Below are 21,215 nucleotides of genomic sequence, written 5' to 3' on the forward strand. Positions count from 1 at the left end.
AATCAATCAGTGAACATTTTTCATATTCTCCCAGTCTTTTTTCTATGTAAAGTTAGAAAAATAATTTATTTTTTAACTTCACTTTGTTCTAAAAAATATTAAAGACAACTATAAAAGTCACTTTTAAGTGGTTGCTTATATTCATCTATATTTATGCATATATATATATATGCATATTATGTATATGTTACATATTACAATCTCTTTGTGTGTGTGTGTGCATGAGTGCAATACATTTTTTAAGCCATATGTCTTGGAGATCTTCCAATGTTATTACTTGTAACAACAACTTCCAATTTATTGAGTATTCTGTATGTGTCAGATGCTGTTCTGATAACGTCACATGTACTGCCTTATTAATTCTTACAGTGAAGTGGGTACTGTTGTTAAGTCCCACTTTCAGATGAAGACCTTGGGGCACAGAGCTTTCTGTTCATGTGAATAGTAAGTGATGTGATTGGGACATGACATCCACTAGTCTGACTCCAGAGCCTGCAAGCTTCACCACCATGTAGTACTGCCTCTCACACTTCTTAGCTATTGGGTAGTATTTCATAGACTGTACAATAGTTTATTAAACTATCAATACCAATTGATATTTAGATGCTTTCTACAATTTTATATTACCAATAATATCACAGCAATATCTTGGTACACAAAGGCACACATTTCTCTATAATAGAACAGTATTAACATTTTTGAAAATGCATCATCTCTTCAGAGCTTCTGCATTTCGTGTCTTTTCTAAAGGAGGCCTTCTCTACCCCAGGGTTGTTAATAACTTCTGTTTATTTTAATGACAATATAGCACTTATTTTCTCTTTAGTACATTTGGAATTTATTTTGTGCATAGTGTAAGATAGAAATCTACCCACTCCATGAAAGAATTCATGTGAATGATTTCATCAGGCCCGTCTCTCTGGGTAAATGTTGCCATCACAGGAGCTCAGTTTGTGCTCTGCTGTGGGCTGGGTGGGCAGAGTGGTGAGGAGGGATAGTCAGTATTGTTGGGCTGTGGATGGCCTCTCTTATGACCCACAGTCCATGGTACATACTCTGTCTGTGCCCCAGGAGGCTGACTGCTGATGTCTACATTGCCAGGGTTGACTGCCCTCTGACATCCATCTGGGGCTGGCCGATGAGAGGTATTGGTGGGAGATCAGAAGATGGGATGAAAGAGAAGTCAGAGTAGTTATTCCTTTTATTCTTTCCCTGTCCAGCCATAGATATGCTCCTTGTAAATAATTATCTTAATGCTCTTCAATTCAATCCTTTGAATGTCCTAAAAGTGTCCCCCTGGGATTTTGATTACTATAGCAATGGAAATGAAGTTAATGAAAATGTGAAACCATGAAGGTTTAGATAGGAGGAAGGCACTTAAAGCTGACATATGTAACAGAATTTGTTAGTAATCCAGCCCAAAGTTTGTGCATTATAAGAAAACATATTGAATAAAGTCTATAGTTGATGGCCACTCTTATTGTATTGGTCATTTTGGGCAAAATAACTAGTTATTTCAGCAATATGAAGTGCTCAGTTAAGCTGTAAAGTTTGTGGTCACGTGTTGTGGCACAAAACTATCTTCCAGGGTGAATGTTTGTGTTATTTCTGTTGGGGGAGGAAAGTGAACTGGAAAAGGAGGGAGTAGATAGCGCTGCTGTCAACACATAATTAAAAGAATTTTTTCAAGGTCATGTTTTTAAGGGACCTATGATTCTTGTGAGATAACAAGAATAAAATGCAGCTTGAGCTACAGAAGCATTGAAAGAATTTTTAGCAATTGTATACAAAACCCTTTGACCTGTGAACTAAGACTTTCTCCACACTTTAAACTCCTTTAAAAACAACCTCATTATAGCTGTGTGAAGGATTGCCACATTTTTACTCGCCTCCTATAAATAAGGACACCATGGCATAGACTTGGTCAAGATGATACAGCAGAAAGATTGAACTAAAAACTTAAAGTTGCTTATGTAATGGTATATTAGTTAAAGAGAGATAATATTTAAAGAGCTAAATCCATTCTACATAATTATAATTATCTCCTTATTTCTCTTTTATGTGACTCATTTAAACCCACTCCTTTCTCCCCATTAATTTGTTCTGAGCAGTTTTATACTTCCCACTAATTTAACCAACATGATGTTAGACGTGAAGTGATTAAAATGTAAATACCCTCTAACTGCCGCTCTGGTTGGGATCAGGAGCATAGGTTCTGGAGGTGTTACATTTAAGATACTATATGAAGAGTCAGGGACATCTGTTTTAGCTGGGACTCTCTGCAGGAAGTGGCATTTCCTATTCACCATGTTTTAGCCAAAGCCATCTCCTTTCTTCATTGCCCTGACCACCCGGAGAAAGTGTAGACATAGTCCAGTTAGAAAAACAGAGAGCAGTAGAATCTCTGAAGACATAGCAAGTATTTTTCAAACCAATTTGGAGAAAAAGAAAGCCTCCATAAAAATAGATGGATTATAATTAAGTATTTAAATATTACTTATGAGTCAGCTGACTTATGGTCTGTTCACCCATCAGACTGTAAACCCCATGAGGAAAGGGAACATCTTGTTTACCATTGTATATTCAGTGCCTAAACAATGCCTATGGTAGCTATTCAATGCCTATTTATTGAATGAATGAATAAATTCACGAATAAGGACTTAGCAGAAAGAACTCTGAAGAATGAAGAAATCCTGAGCAGATCGTATAGAGTTAGATCAGCATGAGATTACAGAAGATAATTCAGTTTAGAATTATGGCAGATAAAATAATACCCCCACCCCTTTCCCAACATGTCCTTGTTCAAATCCATGGAAGGTATGAACGCACTATGGTACATGTCAAGGGGGAATTAAGAATGCAGATGGAACTAAAAATGCCAATCAAGTGATTTTTACAGTAAGGACATTATCCTGATGGCCCAATGTAATCACAATGGTCCTTTAAAGTGACAGAGGGAGGCAGAAGAGAGGTCAAAGTCAGAGACATTTGAAGATGCTGTACTGCTGGCTTTAAAAATGAAGGAAGGGACCACAAGCCAAGGAATACAGGCAACTTCTAGAAACTGGAAAAGGCAAAGTAACAGGTTCTCCTGTGGATCTTCCAAAGGGAACACAGCCCTCCTTACACTGGTTTTAGCCTAGTGAAACCATTTCAGACTTCTGCCTGCAGAACTGGATTCATATCAGGTGTGCTTGTGGGATTCTGCTCTGGCCAACTGAAATGCTACACTTGCCTGGTTCTAGTTATTAGTTAAGAGTTGGACATATTTGAGTCAATTAAAAGTAAAAGACTTTTTTGGCGGAACCTTTTGGAGAGAGATTTATGAGCTTAAGCCCTGAGATGTGGGCAGCCATCTTACTATCATGGAGAGCTGAAAACTGAAGGCAACAAGAGGAGCTCAGAGCCAAGAGAGGAAGACAGATTGGGTCCTTGAATTAAGCTGCTCTCAAATTTTTCTAGTACATGAGCCAATAAATTCCCTTTTTGCATAAGCCAGTATAAATTTGGTTTTCTAAATCTGTCACTGAGTTTTTAGTGAGGAAGCACAAGGAAGTGATAGACTCAACTCTATATATCTCTTATAGTTCACTAGTGGCCCAGTGCACAAATTTGTGCACATTGAAAGGAAATTAATTAGAATAAAATATTTTAATATCGCCATTCACCATTTCTCTATAATAGAAGTGTCAACCAAATTCATGATGGACAATGACAGATCGAAACACACATGTGCGATTGGTACCAACGAGAACTTTATATGTATTATGCATGTGCAAGTCAACTTAGCCTATGTGTGATTGGCACCAGCGAGAACTTTATATGTATCATGCATGCGCAAGTCAACTTAGCCTTTTATATATATAGAATAAACTTTCTTAATTAGACCTGCTTTCTGATGTAGCTAAACTTATTCCAGCCCAGTGAAGCACCCCAACTTCTCTTTCAGGTAATTGTCAGCAACATAGCAATAAATATCAACACAAAGCAGATTATTATTGTAGATCACGCAGGGAGAACAAAGGGTAAAATATTTAACTGCAGCAGTGTTTGACTATATTCTGTGCAGTGAGAAAACCTGAAGTTATTTTCAAGGTCCACCATTTCTTACTTCTTTTCAGTCGGGTCTAGTTTCTAAGCTTTCTAAATCTCTACTTTCTGGCTAATGAAAAGAAAATAGGATTCCACTGAGTCTCCTATCTACCTTCTCCAGGACTTCTGTGAGGATCAAATGAGATGAGGCACATGAAAACGCTTCATAGACATTTGGTTAAAGTGTAAAATGTTTCTACCTGGGTATAAAGTGAGTCGTGTTCCTGGGCTGAAGAAACTGCAAGAAGGCTAGTCACTAGGGAGAGGAAGCAGGCATTGCTATGTGACGTCATTACCTGGATGGTCCGACACTTAGCATATTAGCCATATATATGTTCATCCATCCTCAACCAGTCACTTAAGTTAAGGTGTCCTCATCCCAACACCACCGGTTGTAGATCTGTATAGGCATATGATCTACTTGAGTCTATCTGACTGTTAATGTCAAGATTATATCAGGAAGATGGTGTCCAATTATGCAATTTTGCTATAACAAGTCTTCCTTCTATCTTGGTGCATTCCACATTATGATGTTGCCTAGCATATTAAAATTCTTCTTTTCATTATTCAATATTTAGAATTCTAAATATTACCAGAAAGTCATTTTAAAAAATGCCACAAAATTTTAAATGATTTGTCACTAAATAATCTTGCTTGATTTTCTTGTGATTTAGCCATATTTAACGAATCTGTTTCCTAAAACCTTAGCAACGTGATTTTATACACATCACCAGTTTTATTTGTTGAGACAAATTTGTCATTGGGTGATTCACCATAAAAAAAAACAAAATGTTCCCTCTGTGTGGGAGCCTCTCTTGTGAGGCTCTATCTTAGACGTGTGGCTGCCCTCCCTTCACATGGGAAGGCTCATCAATTCAAGTGCCTGCTAGGAACAGGAGGGTCATGAGTGAAGTGGGCTACATAGCGATTCTAGTTGTCTAGTGAGCCCATGTTGATTTGAAGGTGCAGCTACTTGCTGCTACAAAATACAGACCCAGTTGCTGATATTCTAGTTTTTCAAAAGAGGCCATAAATCTGGATTTTTATGTGCAGCTCCAAAGGTTTGTCAAATTAAAATTTAAAAGTACTTTATGGGCCGAATGAATACCTCACAAACAACAAAAGTCAGGTCCACAGGCTTCCCTGTGGCCTCCCAGCCCCAAGCTTGTCCTTCTAGAATATATTAATCTATTCCTCAGCATCAGCAGATGTCATCAGCCTCATTTTTATCATTTGTCTAGTTGTGTATACTGTGTTTGTGCTTCATTTTCAGGTGTTTGGGACATTATTAACCCTGAAATGGCCAATAAATGCAAAAGTTATAACAATGTTGAAGACACTACCAAGGATATGCATAAAATTATGGGGAGGATATTAGAGGGAAAAAAAACACAAGAAAATGGTGAGAAACAGAAGTTGCACACTCATAAGGGACACATTATTTGGGAGTAGGGATTATAAGTAGAGGGAATCTTACATGTGAAAAGTCCATGATATGCAAGAAAAGAAGAAAAGTAATTTAAAAAATAGGAAAAATTTTGAGTGTTGGCAGTATGATTCAGCATACAAATAAATGTCTATTAAACTAATACTTTTCAAAAGAAGGCTCGCAATTTGCTGAAGAACTTGAAGATTATACATGGTCAAAGTCCCGTGGATATAACTTTTGTGCCAAACCATGGATATGTCCTTTGGATCAAGTTCTATCTTGTAATGAGGTGGCAAAAGTGTGAATATTATAGCTATTCAGGAGTTTGCTGTGATATTTATGGGTGTCATTAGTGAAGAGATTTATGTGCCTCAACTGACTTTCAATATTGATAGACTGCTTGCTCTTTTTTATTATGATAAAATACAAGGTATTCCAAAAAATGTATACACACTTAACAGCTAGCTCAATTGATGTTTCTTTCTTTTCAGATTTAACCCACTGGAATTAATAATTATTCAAAGTGTGTATACATTTTTTGGGGTCACCCTATATATATACACACAATTTACTGTTTTAACCATTTTTAAATGTGCAGTTTAGTGCATTCAATTATGGCACAATCATCACCACCATTCATCTCCAGAACTTTTTCATCATCTCCAACTGAAATTCTGCACCCATTAAACACTAACTCCCCATATTCTTCTCCCCCAGCCACTGGCAACCACCATTCTACTTTCTGTCTCTATGAATTTGACTACTCTAGGTACTTCATATAATTGGAATAATTCAATATTTTTACTTAAAGCTCTTTTTTTTAATTAAAAAGAAGATTTATTCATTAAGTTAAAAAATATTTTTTTAACCCCTAGTATGTGCTAAAAATGGATCTATGTGCTAAGGATACAGCTGTGAAACAACAGACTGGTTCCTTGCTATTTAGGTGAGTGGCAAGAGCCAGACAATACAGAGATACACAAACAATATAATTTTAAAGGAGACTGAATATAGATGTCCACGTGGAGATGTGGAGTGGGTAGTTAGATAATAGATGATCCTACCTGGCATGATCGAGGGTTAAGAGTTGAAGTCATTTTCTAAAGCTGGTATTGAAATCCACCAGCTGGTGGAGATAATCGAGAAAGAATGTGAATACAGAGCTCCACATGCTCCAAGATTTAGAAGTTGAGCAGTGGAGAAGGAGCTTGTACAGGAGACCAAGAAAGAATGAACAGTGAGAAAGAAGATATGTGGATATGGTGATTCAAAAGCCAAAAGAAAATATTTCCAAAAGGATGAATTGGTCAGCTGAGCTGAATATGCTGAGAACTGAAGATGAAGGACAAGAGATGGCCATTGGATTTGGCATCAAGGAGGTCTCTGGGAAACCATGCGGGTCCAGGGAAGTGAGCGAAATAGAAATGGCAGCTGTGGACAATTCTTTTGAGAGGTTATGTCATGAGGGAAAGTCATGGAATAAGATATAGTTCCTGAAAGAGTATTTCTCAATAGGTGGCAGAAGTTTATGCTCACCTTTCAAGATCAGAGAGCCTTTTCCCTTTCTATTTTGAAGGAAATGCCTCAGAAATTGCTGCTTTTGAACTTATTAACAAATCCTTATTTGTAAATAAAAGAGCTTCAGTAAATAATTTTCTCTCATCAAACCTAAAGGAGAATTTAAAACATGTTGGCAGCCCGGACCAGTTTGGCTCAGTGGATTGAGGTTCGGCCACGTACTGAGGGGTCCAGGGTTTGATTCTGGTCAAGGGCATGTACCTTGGTTTTGGGCTCGATCCCCAGTAGGTGGCATGCAGGAGGCAGCTGATGGATGTTTCTAACTATCCCTATCTTTTCCTCTCTGTAAAATCAATAAAATATATTAAAAAATAAAACATGTTAGCAGTTGTTCTCTAAGCAACTTATGACAGCAATTTGCATAGTAGGTCATGTTTTAGCTTAGATAAAATAATGTTTCATACTCAGATGGAAACTTTTCCATTTCAAAATGATTTTATGTGCCAGAATTATTATTTATTATTAATCAAATAGTGTAGGTAGACATAACAGAAGAATAGAAGGGATAACAAATTCTCAGATGATTCCAACTAAGGCATGATGCTGGCAACACTCAAAGCCATTTAGTCACCATCCCTTAATGGCTTCAGCTTGGATTATCAGGTTGGTAGTCCAGAAGTCAGTAAAGTAAGAGCAGCACAAGCATCAAAGAGGAACAGATAAAGACAGTACGTTTTGAACCATTTCAAAAAGGCACTCCACAAAATCTTAATAATAGTGTTCAATGATTAACTGCTGTATAAGAGTTAGAATTTCTGCATGATCTCACAATTTTAGTTAATAGTATTTTACTAGTCAATAAATTTTGGGCAAAATGTGGCTTAAGAGCATGAATAAACTTAAATTTTCTCTCTAAAAACACACTGTACCATTTATCTTTAAATAAAACCCACACCATTGAAAAATCCACACATTTCCAAGCTCAAATGGCTGGAGGAGGGAAGCTGCTTCCTACACTGTCCCAGCTGCTTCAGCCCCAGAGTGTAACTTTCTCCAGCTGTAACCCCTCACTCCGACTCCCTCCTCATAAGTTTTGTCTTGAGTAAAACACAACTAAAATATTTTTCCCCGCATGTGAACTCAGAAGCAGGAGACATGGAATTGCAACTTCAGTGATAAATACTTGGTAGACCATGGTTCTCCTGCCCTTGGGTACACATATAAAGGTAATGGAAAAAAAGAATACTTAAAGTTGTGTCAAAAGGACTAGATTTAAAAAATATATAACTTGCATCAAAGGAAAATCTTGGTTCTGAACTAAAAAGGACAACTTACTTGTGACAACTCTCACAGTCAATAGTATTAAGGATAGAAAGTGTGTGTGTGTGTGTGTGTGTGTGTGTGTGTGTGTGTGAGAGAGAGAGAGAGAGAGAGAGAGAGAGAGAGAGAGAACATGGGAAATGGTTAGGCAGCCAAGGCAATAATTTGTGCATGATATTTATGATAATAGGATGACTTTAAGAAACAGAAGCCTTGGTGGGACATAACTGGTCGGGAGGAGAAAGAGGAATCCACAATGACAAAAAGACTCAGGCCCTGGTCAAAAATAGAATAAGGGAGGAAATGATAATGAAGTTCTGAATCCTTTTCTCTGATAGTCAATGCCTTGATGACTAGAATGGCTGTGACTACTGTGAGGTGACAAGACTGTGATGGGTAGTGTCCAGGGCATGACTCCAAAGAAGTCACTGATGAATTAGATTTTACTTCTTCAAACTTCAGATTTAGAAATTACCACGCACAAAATGGACTCTAATTTTTACATTGAAAGATATTTGTGGGCATAATCCATATAGCTGGAACCTATATTCAACCTTAGGGTGAAGAGTCTAATAGCATATCTGTGTGTGATAAAGGGAAGGTTATTTTAGTTAAAAGACATGTGCTTATACTTAGCTGGAAGAGATAAAAACAAAATGTCAAGTATTTGTGAATGACATCTATATATATATAGAATCCTACCTAATATGCAAATAGACCAAATGGCGGAAAAAAATGAACAACCGGTCACTATGACGTGCACTGACCACCAAGGAGTGCGCAAGGAACATGGCAGGCATTGGTAGCAGGTGGCAAAGCGTGGAAAATGGCAGGCATTGGCTGCAGTGAGATGGTGGAGCAGGTGAGCAGGGATGTCAGACCAAGGCGGGGCACCAGTCGCTGTCATTGGGGCAAGCCTGTAGTGGTTACTGAAAATTCTTTGTTCCCGTGCACTATGCTCCTGCCCAGCGCTCACACCTGCTGCCAGTACCGGAGCTGCCACTCGCACCCACTGTTGGTGCCCAGTGCTGGCCCCAATCGCTCGGGGCTATCAGCAGGTGGGAGCAGCTGCTGCCGCCCCAATCGCCCCTCAGGGCTTCTCCACCTCCTCCTGCTCCTGAGGGGCAATCATAGCCGGCAGCTACCTCTCACACCCACTGCTGGCACTGGCCCTGCTCGCACCTGCAGCTGGCATTGGAGCTGCCGCTTGTACCCACTGCCAGTGCCTGGCGCTGGCCCAGATCTCTTGGTGCCATCAGTGAGGGTGAGTGGTGGCTGTCAGCCCCGATCACCCCTGAGGGCTTCTCCACCTCCCAGTGCTCCTGAGGGGTGACTGGGGCAACAGCCGCTGCTTGCACCCGCTACTGGTGCTGTCCCCAATCACTTCGTGCCTTCAGCGGGTGCGAGTGGGGCTGGCACCATCAGTGTGTGGGAGCAGCAGCGGCAGGAGTGGGGCTGCTGGCAGACAGGGGACCAGGGGCTGTGGTGGGAGGGGGCGAGGAGGATGGGCCGAGACCCACCCACAGTTCCTTTCAAGGTGCACTGGGCCCCTGGTATGTCTTATAAGTATATATGTTCACTTGACTAGAGAAGAGTCTGAAATTCAAAGGAGGCATTTTTAACCATTCATGAATAATGTCAGCCTTGTAGTAATATTGTCATTATAGTAACAGTTTTGAAAGAAGACTCCTTTGAAGGTAACACTTCAAAGGATGTGAAGGTTGGAAAATATACTAGTTACTTCATTTACTAGTATAGCAACATTCATATATGCCTATTGCACTTTCCCATACAATTTTTTAAAATGTTTGATGTACATACAATGTATATCTGTTATCACAGATATGATACTTCATTATATTTAAATCATGATGTGTAGTTTAAGAGGTATCCCCCCTTTTTTGTTTGCATGGGAACCCTCCCCTAGTGTATATTAGGGAGAACTATCCTGTGATTATGTCAACACCTGTCATATGACTGGGTTACAGGTCGGGGAGAGAAGAAGGTCAGTAGGAAGATCTTCCCTGCTTCCAGAACACCATGGGCCCCTCCTACCATTGGGAACTTCTAGCCATGGCCACCTCAAATGGATGCTGCTCCCTCCACAGAAGCTATAGTGGAGGAGAGATTTCAGGGTGTGTCACACTTCCCTTTCTTTGCTCTGTACCTTTGTCATCCACAGCAACTTCATAGCTTAGTGGTTGAGGTGCCTGCAAGCTTGTCTTGCTCTCATACAAGCTACTTACATTATTATATATATTATTTGTCTTGAGTCTACAGGTTGGTAGGTGGTCAGCTAATCTACACTGGACTTAGGTGGAGTGGTTCCACTCCATGTGTCTCTCAACCTCCCCCTCTTCCTGGGACAAGGAGGTTAACCCCGGCCTTCCACAGTAATGGTAGACTTGGTGGGGAGTATGCTTTATTAGGCATGTGCTTTTTCAAGCCTCTGCTAACATTCCATTGTCCACAGTGGGTTACATGGACAAACTCAGAATCAAGAATAGGGAAGGATAGGTGGCCTTTTGATGGGAGGAACAACAAAGCCACATGGCAAAGGGCATAGATACAAGGAAGAAAGAAGAACTAGGGCCATTAATGTAGTTTACTACTGACAGACAGGTCAAATTGTGCCGAATGGCAGCACTGAAAAGCATTGCAACAGAGGAGGAAAATAAGTTATAAACTTCATGATAAACATTACTTTCCTGTTGTCCATGGGAAGAGTACCCATGAAATTAAGTTCCTTACTCTCCTGTCTCCTTCCTTGCTCTCCTGTCCTCAGTTCTGTCACTATACAAAACTTCTGTCTTCTAATCTGTGTGCTGCAAATCTCAGCATCAGGGAAACTTCCCCTTTTCACTCACCAGACAGCCCTTCAGATCCATCCCTCTTAGCACTTCTCCACGTCTGAGCATTTAGGGTGGAGGGATGTTCCTTAGGATGCTCAGGTGCATCTGGCTCTCCCTTCAAGGTTTCTCCATCAGAGTGGATTGCAGACCATTCTCTCTCTCTCTCTCTCTCTCTCTCTCTCTCTCTCTCTCTCTCTCTCCCTTCCAATTCCTAAGGCTAAATATTAATTCTTGAAGACAGTGTGTGATCCAAACACTTACTAGTAGAGAGTGTATTTCCCTCCCTTCCTACCCATCCAGAATGAAATGCTTCCTGCCTGCTCTACAATGGCATCACATAACGACAGGCAAACCCAGAGTTCAAGCCAATAAGGACCATGGTCCTTCCCCATCTCTGTCAAACGGAAGTGAGTTAGGATGGATTGATTCTTCTAATCATACAGATAGCATCTTGATTAAAAAATAATGTATAGCATTTCAATGTCACAGAACCTGAGTTACATATGAACAGACACTGATGTTAATATAGTTAGCAGACCTCCTAGGTCGAGGACTAAATTAGAATTCTATTTGTCAGGGGTTAATCCCTCATTACCTCTGGGTTCCAAAAGATGAAAGCAAAACATCAGATTAGTCTCCTAAGCAATGATATCAGAAGACAGCACTGGTTTGAGGCAGGATATTATATGAGGTTGCTGTTTCCTAAAATGAAATTGAAAAAGTCTAGATTTTTTTGACCTGACAAATTAAGTTTCTTCTATCACTCAGGATTCTAGTCAGCATCTTTTTGGTGCAAGAAAAACTACTTAAAATGCACTGTTTTCAAACTCTGAAATCCCTATGGCTTTCATCTTGGCGATGATCCAAAGAATGAATTTCTCTATTCATATATTCTGAAAATTAAAATAGTCTATCTAACTATTTTAGGTGTTGAGGATGTTGAGAATCTTTCATTGTGTGTGTGAAGCTAAATAGAGTTTGCAAAGTAGAAGAGGACAAAAGTAATAATTCCCAACTCTGTAAACTAAATGAATGATTCAGCTTTGTATTTTTGTATCTAGAAGTCATTATTTTTGTCCTCTTGTTCTGTGAGGATTTAAAAGAGATCATCAAGGTCATGAAAATCCATTCTAACCCCATTTTTTTTTGTTAATCCTCACCTGACGATATTTTTCCATTGATTTTCAGGGAGAGTAGAAGAGAGAGTAAAGGACAGAGAGAAACATCAATGTGAGAGAAACACACTGATTGGTTGCTTCCTGCACAAGCCCTGACCAGGGCCCGGGCCAGGGAAGAGCCTTTACCGAGGTACATGCCCTTGACTGGAATGAAACCCGGGACCCTTTGGTCCACAGGCCAATGCTCTATCCACTGAGCCAAACCAGCTAGGGCTAACCCTACTTTCTTAAATGGCTGCCTCTCTACTTTCAGCATGGAAGATAGTAGATACTCTCAATTAGTTGAAAATGGCAGGTTGGATAATCCTGGCCTCTGGAGTTAAGCAGACCTGGGTTTGAATCTCAGTTCTGCCATCAACTATGGTATAAACTGTCAAGCTACTTTCTTTCTCTAAACCAGTGATGGCGAACCTATGACACGCGTGTCAGAGGTGACAGGCGAACTCATTTTTTTGGTTGATTTTTCTTTGTTAAATGGCATTTAAATATATAAAATAAATATCAAAAATATAAGTCTTTGTTTTACTATGGTTGCAAATATCAAAAAATTTCTATATGTGACACAGCACCAGAGTTAAGTTAGGGTTTTTCAAAATGCTGACACGCCGAGCTCAAAAGGTTCACTATCACTGCTCTAGACCTTAATTCATGTGTAAAATAAGAATAATCCTAGAATCTGCTTCATATGGTGGTTGTGAGGATTCAATGAAAAATGCATGTAAAGCACTTAGCAAGGGGCTTGACATGGAGTGAATGCTTAATGCATTTCAGTTTTTATTGTTGTTATTATGACATTATTTCAGCCTCACCTCCTTCATACTCTGCTTCCTCTTTCTCATAATGGTCCTTCAGATACTTATGATCAGCTAATATTTTCCCCCAGGACATTCTCTTCTCAAGGTTAAATGACCTCGGGTTTTTTAAGGATTCCTTACATGCTTGAGGCTTTTCCTATTCTTGTTGCTTTTTTCTCAGTAATGAAATACAGTGCAGCTGATGTCTGGAACTCGTTGGCTTGGACAGACTCCTGAAGCTGAGTGCAGGGTGAGAAGCCACTGGCCAAAGGGAAACACTCAATACCCTCTTCCTTTAGTGGGACCTCCCTCCCATGTGAATGGATGGACATTTCCCAGTAAGGACTGGGAAAGACCATGGTGGGAAGAGCAGAAAGGTGAAGTGAAAACGAGAGGTTTGCTTGGTATGCTGTGACTCTGGCCTGTTAGCCAACCTGTGAGACCAGACTGACTTTTTTTGTTTTGTAAACTCCCTCCTACTACCTAGCCTGTGGCCAGTGCCACACACATGTACCCAGTAAATGCTAGTTATCTTTGTCTTATTTTCTTGGCTCCATCATCCATATGGTAGCTGCCTTTTCCTGCTCTGAATCATTGCTGTTTTTTTTAATCCTCACCCAAATACATGCTTTTATTGATTTTAGAGAGAGTGGAAGGGAGAGGGAGAGAGAGAGAGAGAGAGAGAGAGAGAGAGAGAGAAACATAGATTGGTTTGCCTCTCCCATATGTGCCCGACCCAGGATTGAATCTCAAAACTGGGTAAGTGCCCTGACCAGGAATTGAACCAGTGACTTTTTAGTGCATGTGACAATACCCAACCAACTGAGCTACACTGGCCAGGGCTAGGTCGCTGCAGATTTAAGCAATGCCTCCCCTGTGTTGAACAGTGGGGCTGGAGATCAAGCCCTGAGCCCAAAGATAGGGACTTCTCACTAACTCAGTGACCAACAATCTTCAGTTTCCAATCAGTGAGGAATCTACTCTGTTATATCACAAACTGACATTTATTCATATTGTCCATGAGAATAAGATAATTATTTCAAGGGACAAGAAGAGAATGAGAACATAAATGGTGGTGATACAACATTTCAGAGCAGAGCAGATGAGTAAATTATACAAATAATGCAATTATCTTAATCTTCTAGTATGTGCATGAAGGCAATAAATGAGAGAAAACATAAATATTTATAAATCTATTATATACTTGGCAACACTAGTCTATTACCTTAGTGAGTATAAATCAAAAGACTGATATAAAGATACTCTTGTTAAACTCTTCATATTTGCTTTGTCGTCTTTGGCTCACTTGTCAAACTATCTTATATGATAGATACTTTTGAAGGAGGATGATATGAGTTGAATTGTGTTCTCCCAAAAAGTTATGTTGAGTACCAACCCCCAGTATTTCAGGATGTGACTGTAGTTGAGGTAGGTTCTTTATTGAGATTATCAAGTTAAAAAAATCATTAGGGTGGACCATAATTCAAAACACCTGTTGTTCTTACAAAAAGGGGAAACATGGCCCTTGCCAGTGGCTCAGTTGGTTGGAGCATTGCCCTGTACACCAAAAAAGTTGTGGGTTTGATTCCCGGTCAGGGCACATACTTAGGTTGCATGTTCAATCCCTGGTTGAAGCGCGTATGGAATGCAACCTATTGATGTCTCTCTCTCTCTCTTTCTCTCTTTTAAACCGATAAAAAACATATCATTGGGTGAGGATTAAAACAAAAAAGGGGAGACATGGACATAGACACACACAGAGGGGAGGTAATGTGAGACACACAGAGAGAACACTGTGTGAAGAAGGAAGATTGGAGTGATGCATTTATGAGCTAAGGAACACCTGGGACTACAGAAGCTATGACAGAGGTGTAGAAATAATTCCCTCCTTAGAGCCTTCAAATGGAGTATGCCCTGGTGACAATCCTATATAATAAAAGCCTAATATGCAAATTGTCCCCTTGGGTTGTCATTCAACTGGGAGTTCGACCGCTCTCTATGATGTGCGCTGACCACCAGGGGGCGGTGCAAAACATGGCAGATGCCGGTGATGTGCTGCGACCTGGGGGTGGAGGTTATGGGGACAGAGGTGTGGTGAGAATGTGGGGTGTCCACCAAGCTTGCTCTTACTCCCCCTGCTACCCTCCCCTGGGACGCCAGGTCTTGCTTGCCAGGGAAGCCCCCATGCTCAAGTGCCAGGCGCCTACGAGGAGCCCGCCCCACACCCACGTGGCATCTTCCGGGTGAGCCGGGCTGCAGCCACCAGGACTGCAGGGGCCCGGCCGGGCTTCCCGTGGGTTCACACAGGAGCCAGTCTGTGAGGCCGGCCAGGAGAGAGCACACTGCCCGCCTGGCTTCTGTGCAGTGCTGCTAGGTGGCCCAGAGGCCAACGCTGTGCCCGGCCTGCAGCATCTCTGCGTGGGGACTCGGGCACTGTGACTCAGGCAGAGGGGGGCACACAGGGGCCCGGGGGCCCAGGTGCTTTCCAGGGCCCAGAAGTCAGCTGGGGCCTGCCCTTCTATGCCAGACGCTTGTACTTCAATCACCTGCCAGGCCTAGGAACTGCACCTGTGCATGAATTTTGTGCACTGGGCCACTAGTTTAATTATACACTGCTTGCTTTAAGAATTGTGTGACTTGCCATGACTGGTTTGGTTCAGTGGATAGAGCGTCAGCCTGCGGACTGAGAGGTCCCAGGTTTGATTTCAGTCAAGTGCATGTACCTTGGTGTGGGCACATCCCCAGTGGGGGGTATGCAGGAGGCAGCTGATTGATGTTTCTCTCTCATCGATGTTTCTAACTCTCTATCCCTCTCCCTTCCTCTCTGTAAAAAAAATCAATAAAAAATATTTTTAAAAAAAGAATTGTGTGACAATAAATTTCAGCTGTTTTAAGCCATCCAATTTGTGGTACTTCCAGCCCTAGGAAGCTAAAATAGAAGATAAATATGGAATTTTTTAAAGTTGAAAATTCTGACAGAAAAAAATTGTTAAATATGCTGACATCCTACAGACAATTAAGTGAATCAAAGTTGAAATCAAAATTTTAAAACCAGGGAGGTCCACTTTACTGCTTAACAATAAATCCCACCTAAAGGTTGGCTAGTTTGCTGCTCACTTGGTTATTTCTACAACACAATGCACAACCAAAATAAACAACAGCACAGAGATTTTCAGAACATTCCTACTGTGTCATATCATGGTGCTGATAGAAGTTAAATTCAAGACGTTTTTGTTAAGGGGCACTAGTATCAGGCTACATTTCCATGTGGATTTTAGCCAACAATCATAAATAACAGAGAACTTGCTCATAAACAATTCCAAAAGGCAGTGTGTCAGGCAGATGGTATTTTGGGGCTGGGGTGGGGGAGTTGAACATGAGAAGCATCGTTGTGCCTTAAGTACGCTGGCCATCCTGAACTCACCATTAACTGAAGCATTACTGGGGTTATGGTTTTACTCAGCTCTCACATGAGTCCAAAGTTTTAATGCTTTAAACTTCTATGCTAAAGAAATTAACCTTTTAATGTCATCCAAGTTCTGAAGGAGAAAATCTTCTATTTAGATTTTGGGGAAAGAACTTTAGACCCCAGGGAGGTAGGTACTGTCTTAACGTTCATGGATATCCACAAAAAGCTTTCATGTTTTGGCTCTTCACGAAGGTGCCAGGATGCTGGGTGCTAGAGAGGTAACCTGTGAGAATGGTGCAAATCTCACAGAGGATGTGTGCAACTTGCAAGGAAATCCTACTTTGTCAAAAATTCTGCAAGCAGTGATACTTATCTCATTTGTCCAATCTAGGAACCCAAATAGCAATTCAATGTTTAGAAAGTACTGACACAGTTAAGTGTCGCCATTAAAAGTGTCTGGAAGTGACAAACGTAGCAACAGTTTGTTGAGAAGACAGCTCTCACTGCTCACATTAACCTACCAAGCACTTTATTACTTTTCCCCTCACTATGAGCACAGGTAGGCTTTAACCAGTGGGCTGGCCCAGTGTGGATCCCTCCATGTGCTTCAGGGAAATCTTGCCCCACTCAGACTAGTTTGTACTGAGATGGGGCTTTGATCTTCAACGTCAATATCACTGAATCTTAGATTTGGCTGCATTTTTTTCATCGGGGATACACAGATACCCCTGGACCAAAATGCCATGAAGGACAGGAAGAGCCTTTGAGTTGGCCAAAGATGCAAAGGAAGGCTTCATAACAGATTTATACTAGTATACAGACAACATTTGAAAGACAACATAGAGAAACCAGTTGTATAAGGGTGGGGGTGTCAAAAAAGAGCTAACAAAATTTTAAACATTTTTATTGCAATTTAATTCACATGCCATAAAACTCACCTACTTAAAAAGAAGACAGCTCAATGTTTTTTTAGTATTTTCAAAGTTGGGCAATTATTACTACAATATAAATTGATAACATTTTTATCATCCCAAAGTAGTGATGCATTTTTGCTCTTTCAAATTTCTTCCAATGTTATCCCATATAATAAAAGCCTAGGTGGCATCTTGCGACGTCGTCACAAGATTGCCACCACAAGATGGCCAGCACAAGATGGTCACCACAAGATGGCCAGCAGGGGAGGGCAGTTGGGGGCAATCGGGCCAGCAGAGGAGCAGTTAGGCGTCAATCAGGCTGTCAGGGGAGTGGTTAGGGAGTGATCAGGCTGGCAGTCAGAAACGGTTAGGGGCAATCAAGCAGGTGAGCGGTTAGGAGCCAGCAGTCTCGGATTGTGAGAGGGTGCAGACCGGGCTGAGGGACACCCCCCCAACCCCCGTGCACGAATTTTGTGCACCAGCCTCTAGTTTTTATAATAAAGAATCAAGGTATACACAGAAACTTTGATGTCTGCTACTGTGGGAAAGCTTTCCTTCGCTTGTGAAAAAATAAGCCACAAGTATGTCAAAGTGTCTTTCATTTTTAATTTTATTAGTGAGAAGGTACATGAAAATCTTCACAGATATCTACAAATGTATTTAAATAAAACAGGAATAGGAAAAGAGTTGAAATAGGATTTCAGTGGTGACTAGTCCATATTGTGTACTTACTGTATAAAAACCTCCAAGTTTATAAAACTTCATTTGCCCATTTTCCATATCTAAAAACCAGCTGCAAGAATTTTCAAAGGGGTCTCTAACACACAGAGAGACTCTAAGACAAGCACAGCACATTCTGAGTTAGGAAAGTGATTAGCAATCCTGTGACCAGAAGCAGATGTGCTCAGTGCGTGGTAAGAGGACCCTGCGTGTAGAGGGGAGCTGAGGGGAACTGATGCCTGGAAAGTCCTCTGACCTCAGTGTCCCCCTCCTCCATTTGCTTCCACATTCTAAGTGGTTGAGCAGGCCGGTGTGTGCTTGCTGGCCTCCACGAAATGCCTGTAGGTAGCAGTGCTCACCCTTTTCGAAGGGACTACTCTTGGCTGAGACTGTGTTGAAGGCAGAGTTTGCCTTTGAAGCCCTCATACCTTGCTCTGTTCCAGGTCCCAGTCTCCTTAGGACCTCTCGTTTCCCCAGGTGTCTGTGTGAGTGCTCATTTATCGAACCCTAAGAGTTCTGAGTTCCTTCACCAATGTTGTTAGCTTAAAAGGCAGTAGGTGAGTTTTCTCAGACACCTCTCATGACCAAAAATCCTGAGGTGCTCATTTCTATTGGCTAAAATGGAGACAAGAGTTAAGGCATTATTTGGGAGCACAGAGTCCTGCCTGAAATCCCTCCAATCATATCCTGTAGATGGTTACTTCCCTAGTGTAAAGCCAATTCTAGATAACCAACACCTAGGACCAGAGGCTGGTGTGGGGCCCACAAATAGTTTGGAGCACGTGCGGTTCTCACCCACAGTCAGCCGCATACACTGGGAGCCAGACTTCATTCCTGACGGGCTTGAAACCGCTACCATGACAGGATTTAATTCATAAGCGGGAAGAATATGAACTGCATCCGTGTCTTCTTCCATGTGCCTTTCATTTGGTCTCCAAAGAAATTCTGCAGCTACAGCCAAATGGCTTGTCTCCAGGTTAAGGCACGACAGAAATTTAATGTCTGTGAGTTTGACTGTTTGGCTCTTCTTTCAAACAGAGTGTGATGTTGAAACTGGGATACAAGTTTTCCAATGGCTCTGTAAACTTAAGGTTTTGGGTCTGCTTGTTCCATCATTCTTAATATTCAGGATATTAATTTAAAAATAACTAATGCCAGTGTAAACATGCCTTAGATACATAGGTCTATAAAATATTGCACATAAATATAAACTTTGTTCAGCATTTCTTCCTAGTAATTTTTCATTATTATAAAAAGGATACAAAGTTGTGCAGACTATATGAATTTGCCTGGTCAATTTTACTTCAAAAATGTTAATATTACACATAATTATGGCTTATTTACAAGTTTTAAACATCAAGTTTTTGTGATGGTTAAATTCAAGATGATGGGAAAATACCTTACATAAAGATACTTTTCCAAAGTCATGTACTATAAAGATTATCAGTAAAAATGAGTAGTAAAGTTGGAATAGGCAATTTTAAATAAAATCCTTGGGAATCCGTTTTCTAGATTCATCTCACACCTGCATAACTTTTCACTTCCTTCCTATTTATGTGTAACATATATTCTCTGTGTACATAAAAAGTGTGAGATATAGTAGAGAAAATAGGTATTTATCTGAAGTTAAATATTGTTGTTGCTTCTTATAGATATTAAAAATATGATTACCCATATTGTTAAATTGCTTTTCAATCGACAAACTCTAGACATTTTTCATAATTACCATAACTTTTAAACACCACACAGCGTTGAGAGTACCTTGAAATGTATGTATTGCTAATTAAGTAAATGGAACGATTATTTTTTTAAATAAAAAGAACTACAAATGTAACTTTTTGCAAAGCTACATTAAGCAGATGTGAGTCCCTAGAAAGTGTGAATATAAGTAATTTCAGGTGGAAGGCAGCAGAATATCAAATGAAGCTATCTTCTAATACCAATTTGCTTTTCCTTAACATGATCTAAAAAGCTCTATTAAATGACTGATCTGCACACAATGGTTAACTTGGAAGGAGTTAAGGGTGTGACTTAGAAAACCAGCTGACCAAATCTTAATTTCCAAATCCTCTACATGGCCAGAGAAACGGAAAATAAATAAATAAATTGTTATCCTTGCTTACAAGATTATCTTTGTCGTTTCAAAAGTACTTTCACAGTACCAACAACAACATATACTTGTCTCCCTGAGCCGTAACATCATTAGAATATCTCTTTTCCATAGGGAGGTGTCAAATATTCTGTAGGATACAGTAGTGTTGGAAGGTTCGGTCCTAGTTCACCTTCTAAATTCTATCATAATTCAGTCCTTTTGTCTTTGTGACTTGTTGGATTTACCTGGAAAGCAGCCTTAGTTTCCATACCCATTTCAAAGTGTCTGCCAAATACAGAATGACTCAAGGGGCAGAAACGTGCACGATGGCTGTTTCTACAGTGGTGAGGATGTCTCCTTCCCCTAGGCTCGCGGGGCTCCATGGCAATGTCTCCACAGGGTGGTGTTGATGAGGCGATAGTTCTCGGGCCTTTCCATTTCCAAGGACACTGGCAGGTCAGGAAAACCTTTGTTTAACCCTCATGTTCCTTCTTTTCTTTGAACAGGACCGTGTCAGAGTTTTTGGTCTTTGGTTTTTCCTTTTCAAGCACCAGGGGTTTTCTCATTTGTCAGCTGTTCCCTGTCATTCATATCGTCTTGGGGGGGTCTTGATCTGTCAAAGAATCCACACTACAGAAAAGAAAAATCGGCTATAAAAGCAAGTCGTTCTAGGAATTTGTGAAACCCCTCGTGCCAATAATGTTCACTTTATGTATTTGCTAAGAACTTAGAGCTCTTTGGAGGTCATTTTCCTGAGTCTCCAAATGAGGGGGTGAAAAAAGAGTATTCTTAACCTGCAGAGGAACGCACTGCATCGGGCAGTCTTCGTGCCTTCCTGCTGCCTGGCCCTGATAGTGGGAGAATGTCCCTGTTTTATACAAACCAGGTATGGGCCTT

At 40.6% G+C, this 21,215-nt stretch overlaps 1 protein-coding gene across 1 annotated transcript in view; it reads right to left on the reverse strand.

Annotated features, from left to right (window-relative positions):
• Positions 1 to 18,098: 18,098 nt before the first annotated feature.
• The window catches only part of ITGA8 (integrin, alpha 8), a 222,221-nt gene continuing 219,104 nt past the window's right edge, over positions 18,099 to 21,215 (reverse strand). The window contains exon 31 of the mRNA XM_014548004.1: positions 18,099 to 20,948. Coding sequence (XP_014403490.1) covers positions 20,862 to 20,948 — 87 coding nt within the window. The 3' untranslated portion in view covers positions 18,099 to 20,861. The remainder of the gene's footprint in view (positions 20,949 to 21,215) is intronic.

This window comes from Myotis brandtii, unplaced genomic scaffold, assembly GCF_000412655.1.
Source record: "Myotis brandtii unplaced genomic scaffold, ASM41265v1 scaffold49, whole genome shotgun sequence".
In the NCBI taxonomy this organism is placed as follows: domain Eukaryota; kingdom Metazoa; phylum Chordata; class Mammalia; order Chiroptera; family Vespertilionidae; genus Myotis; species Myotis brandtii.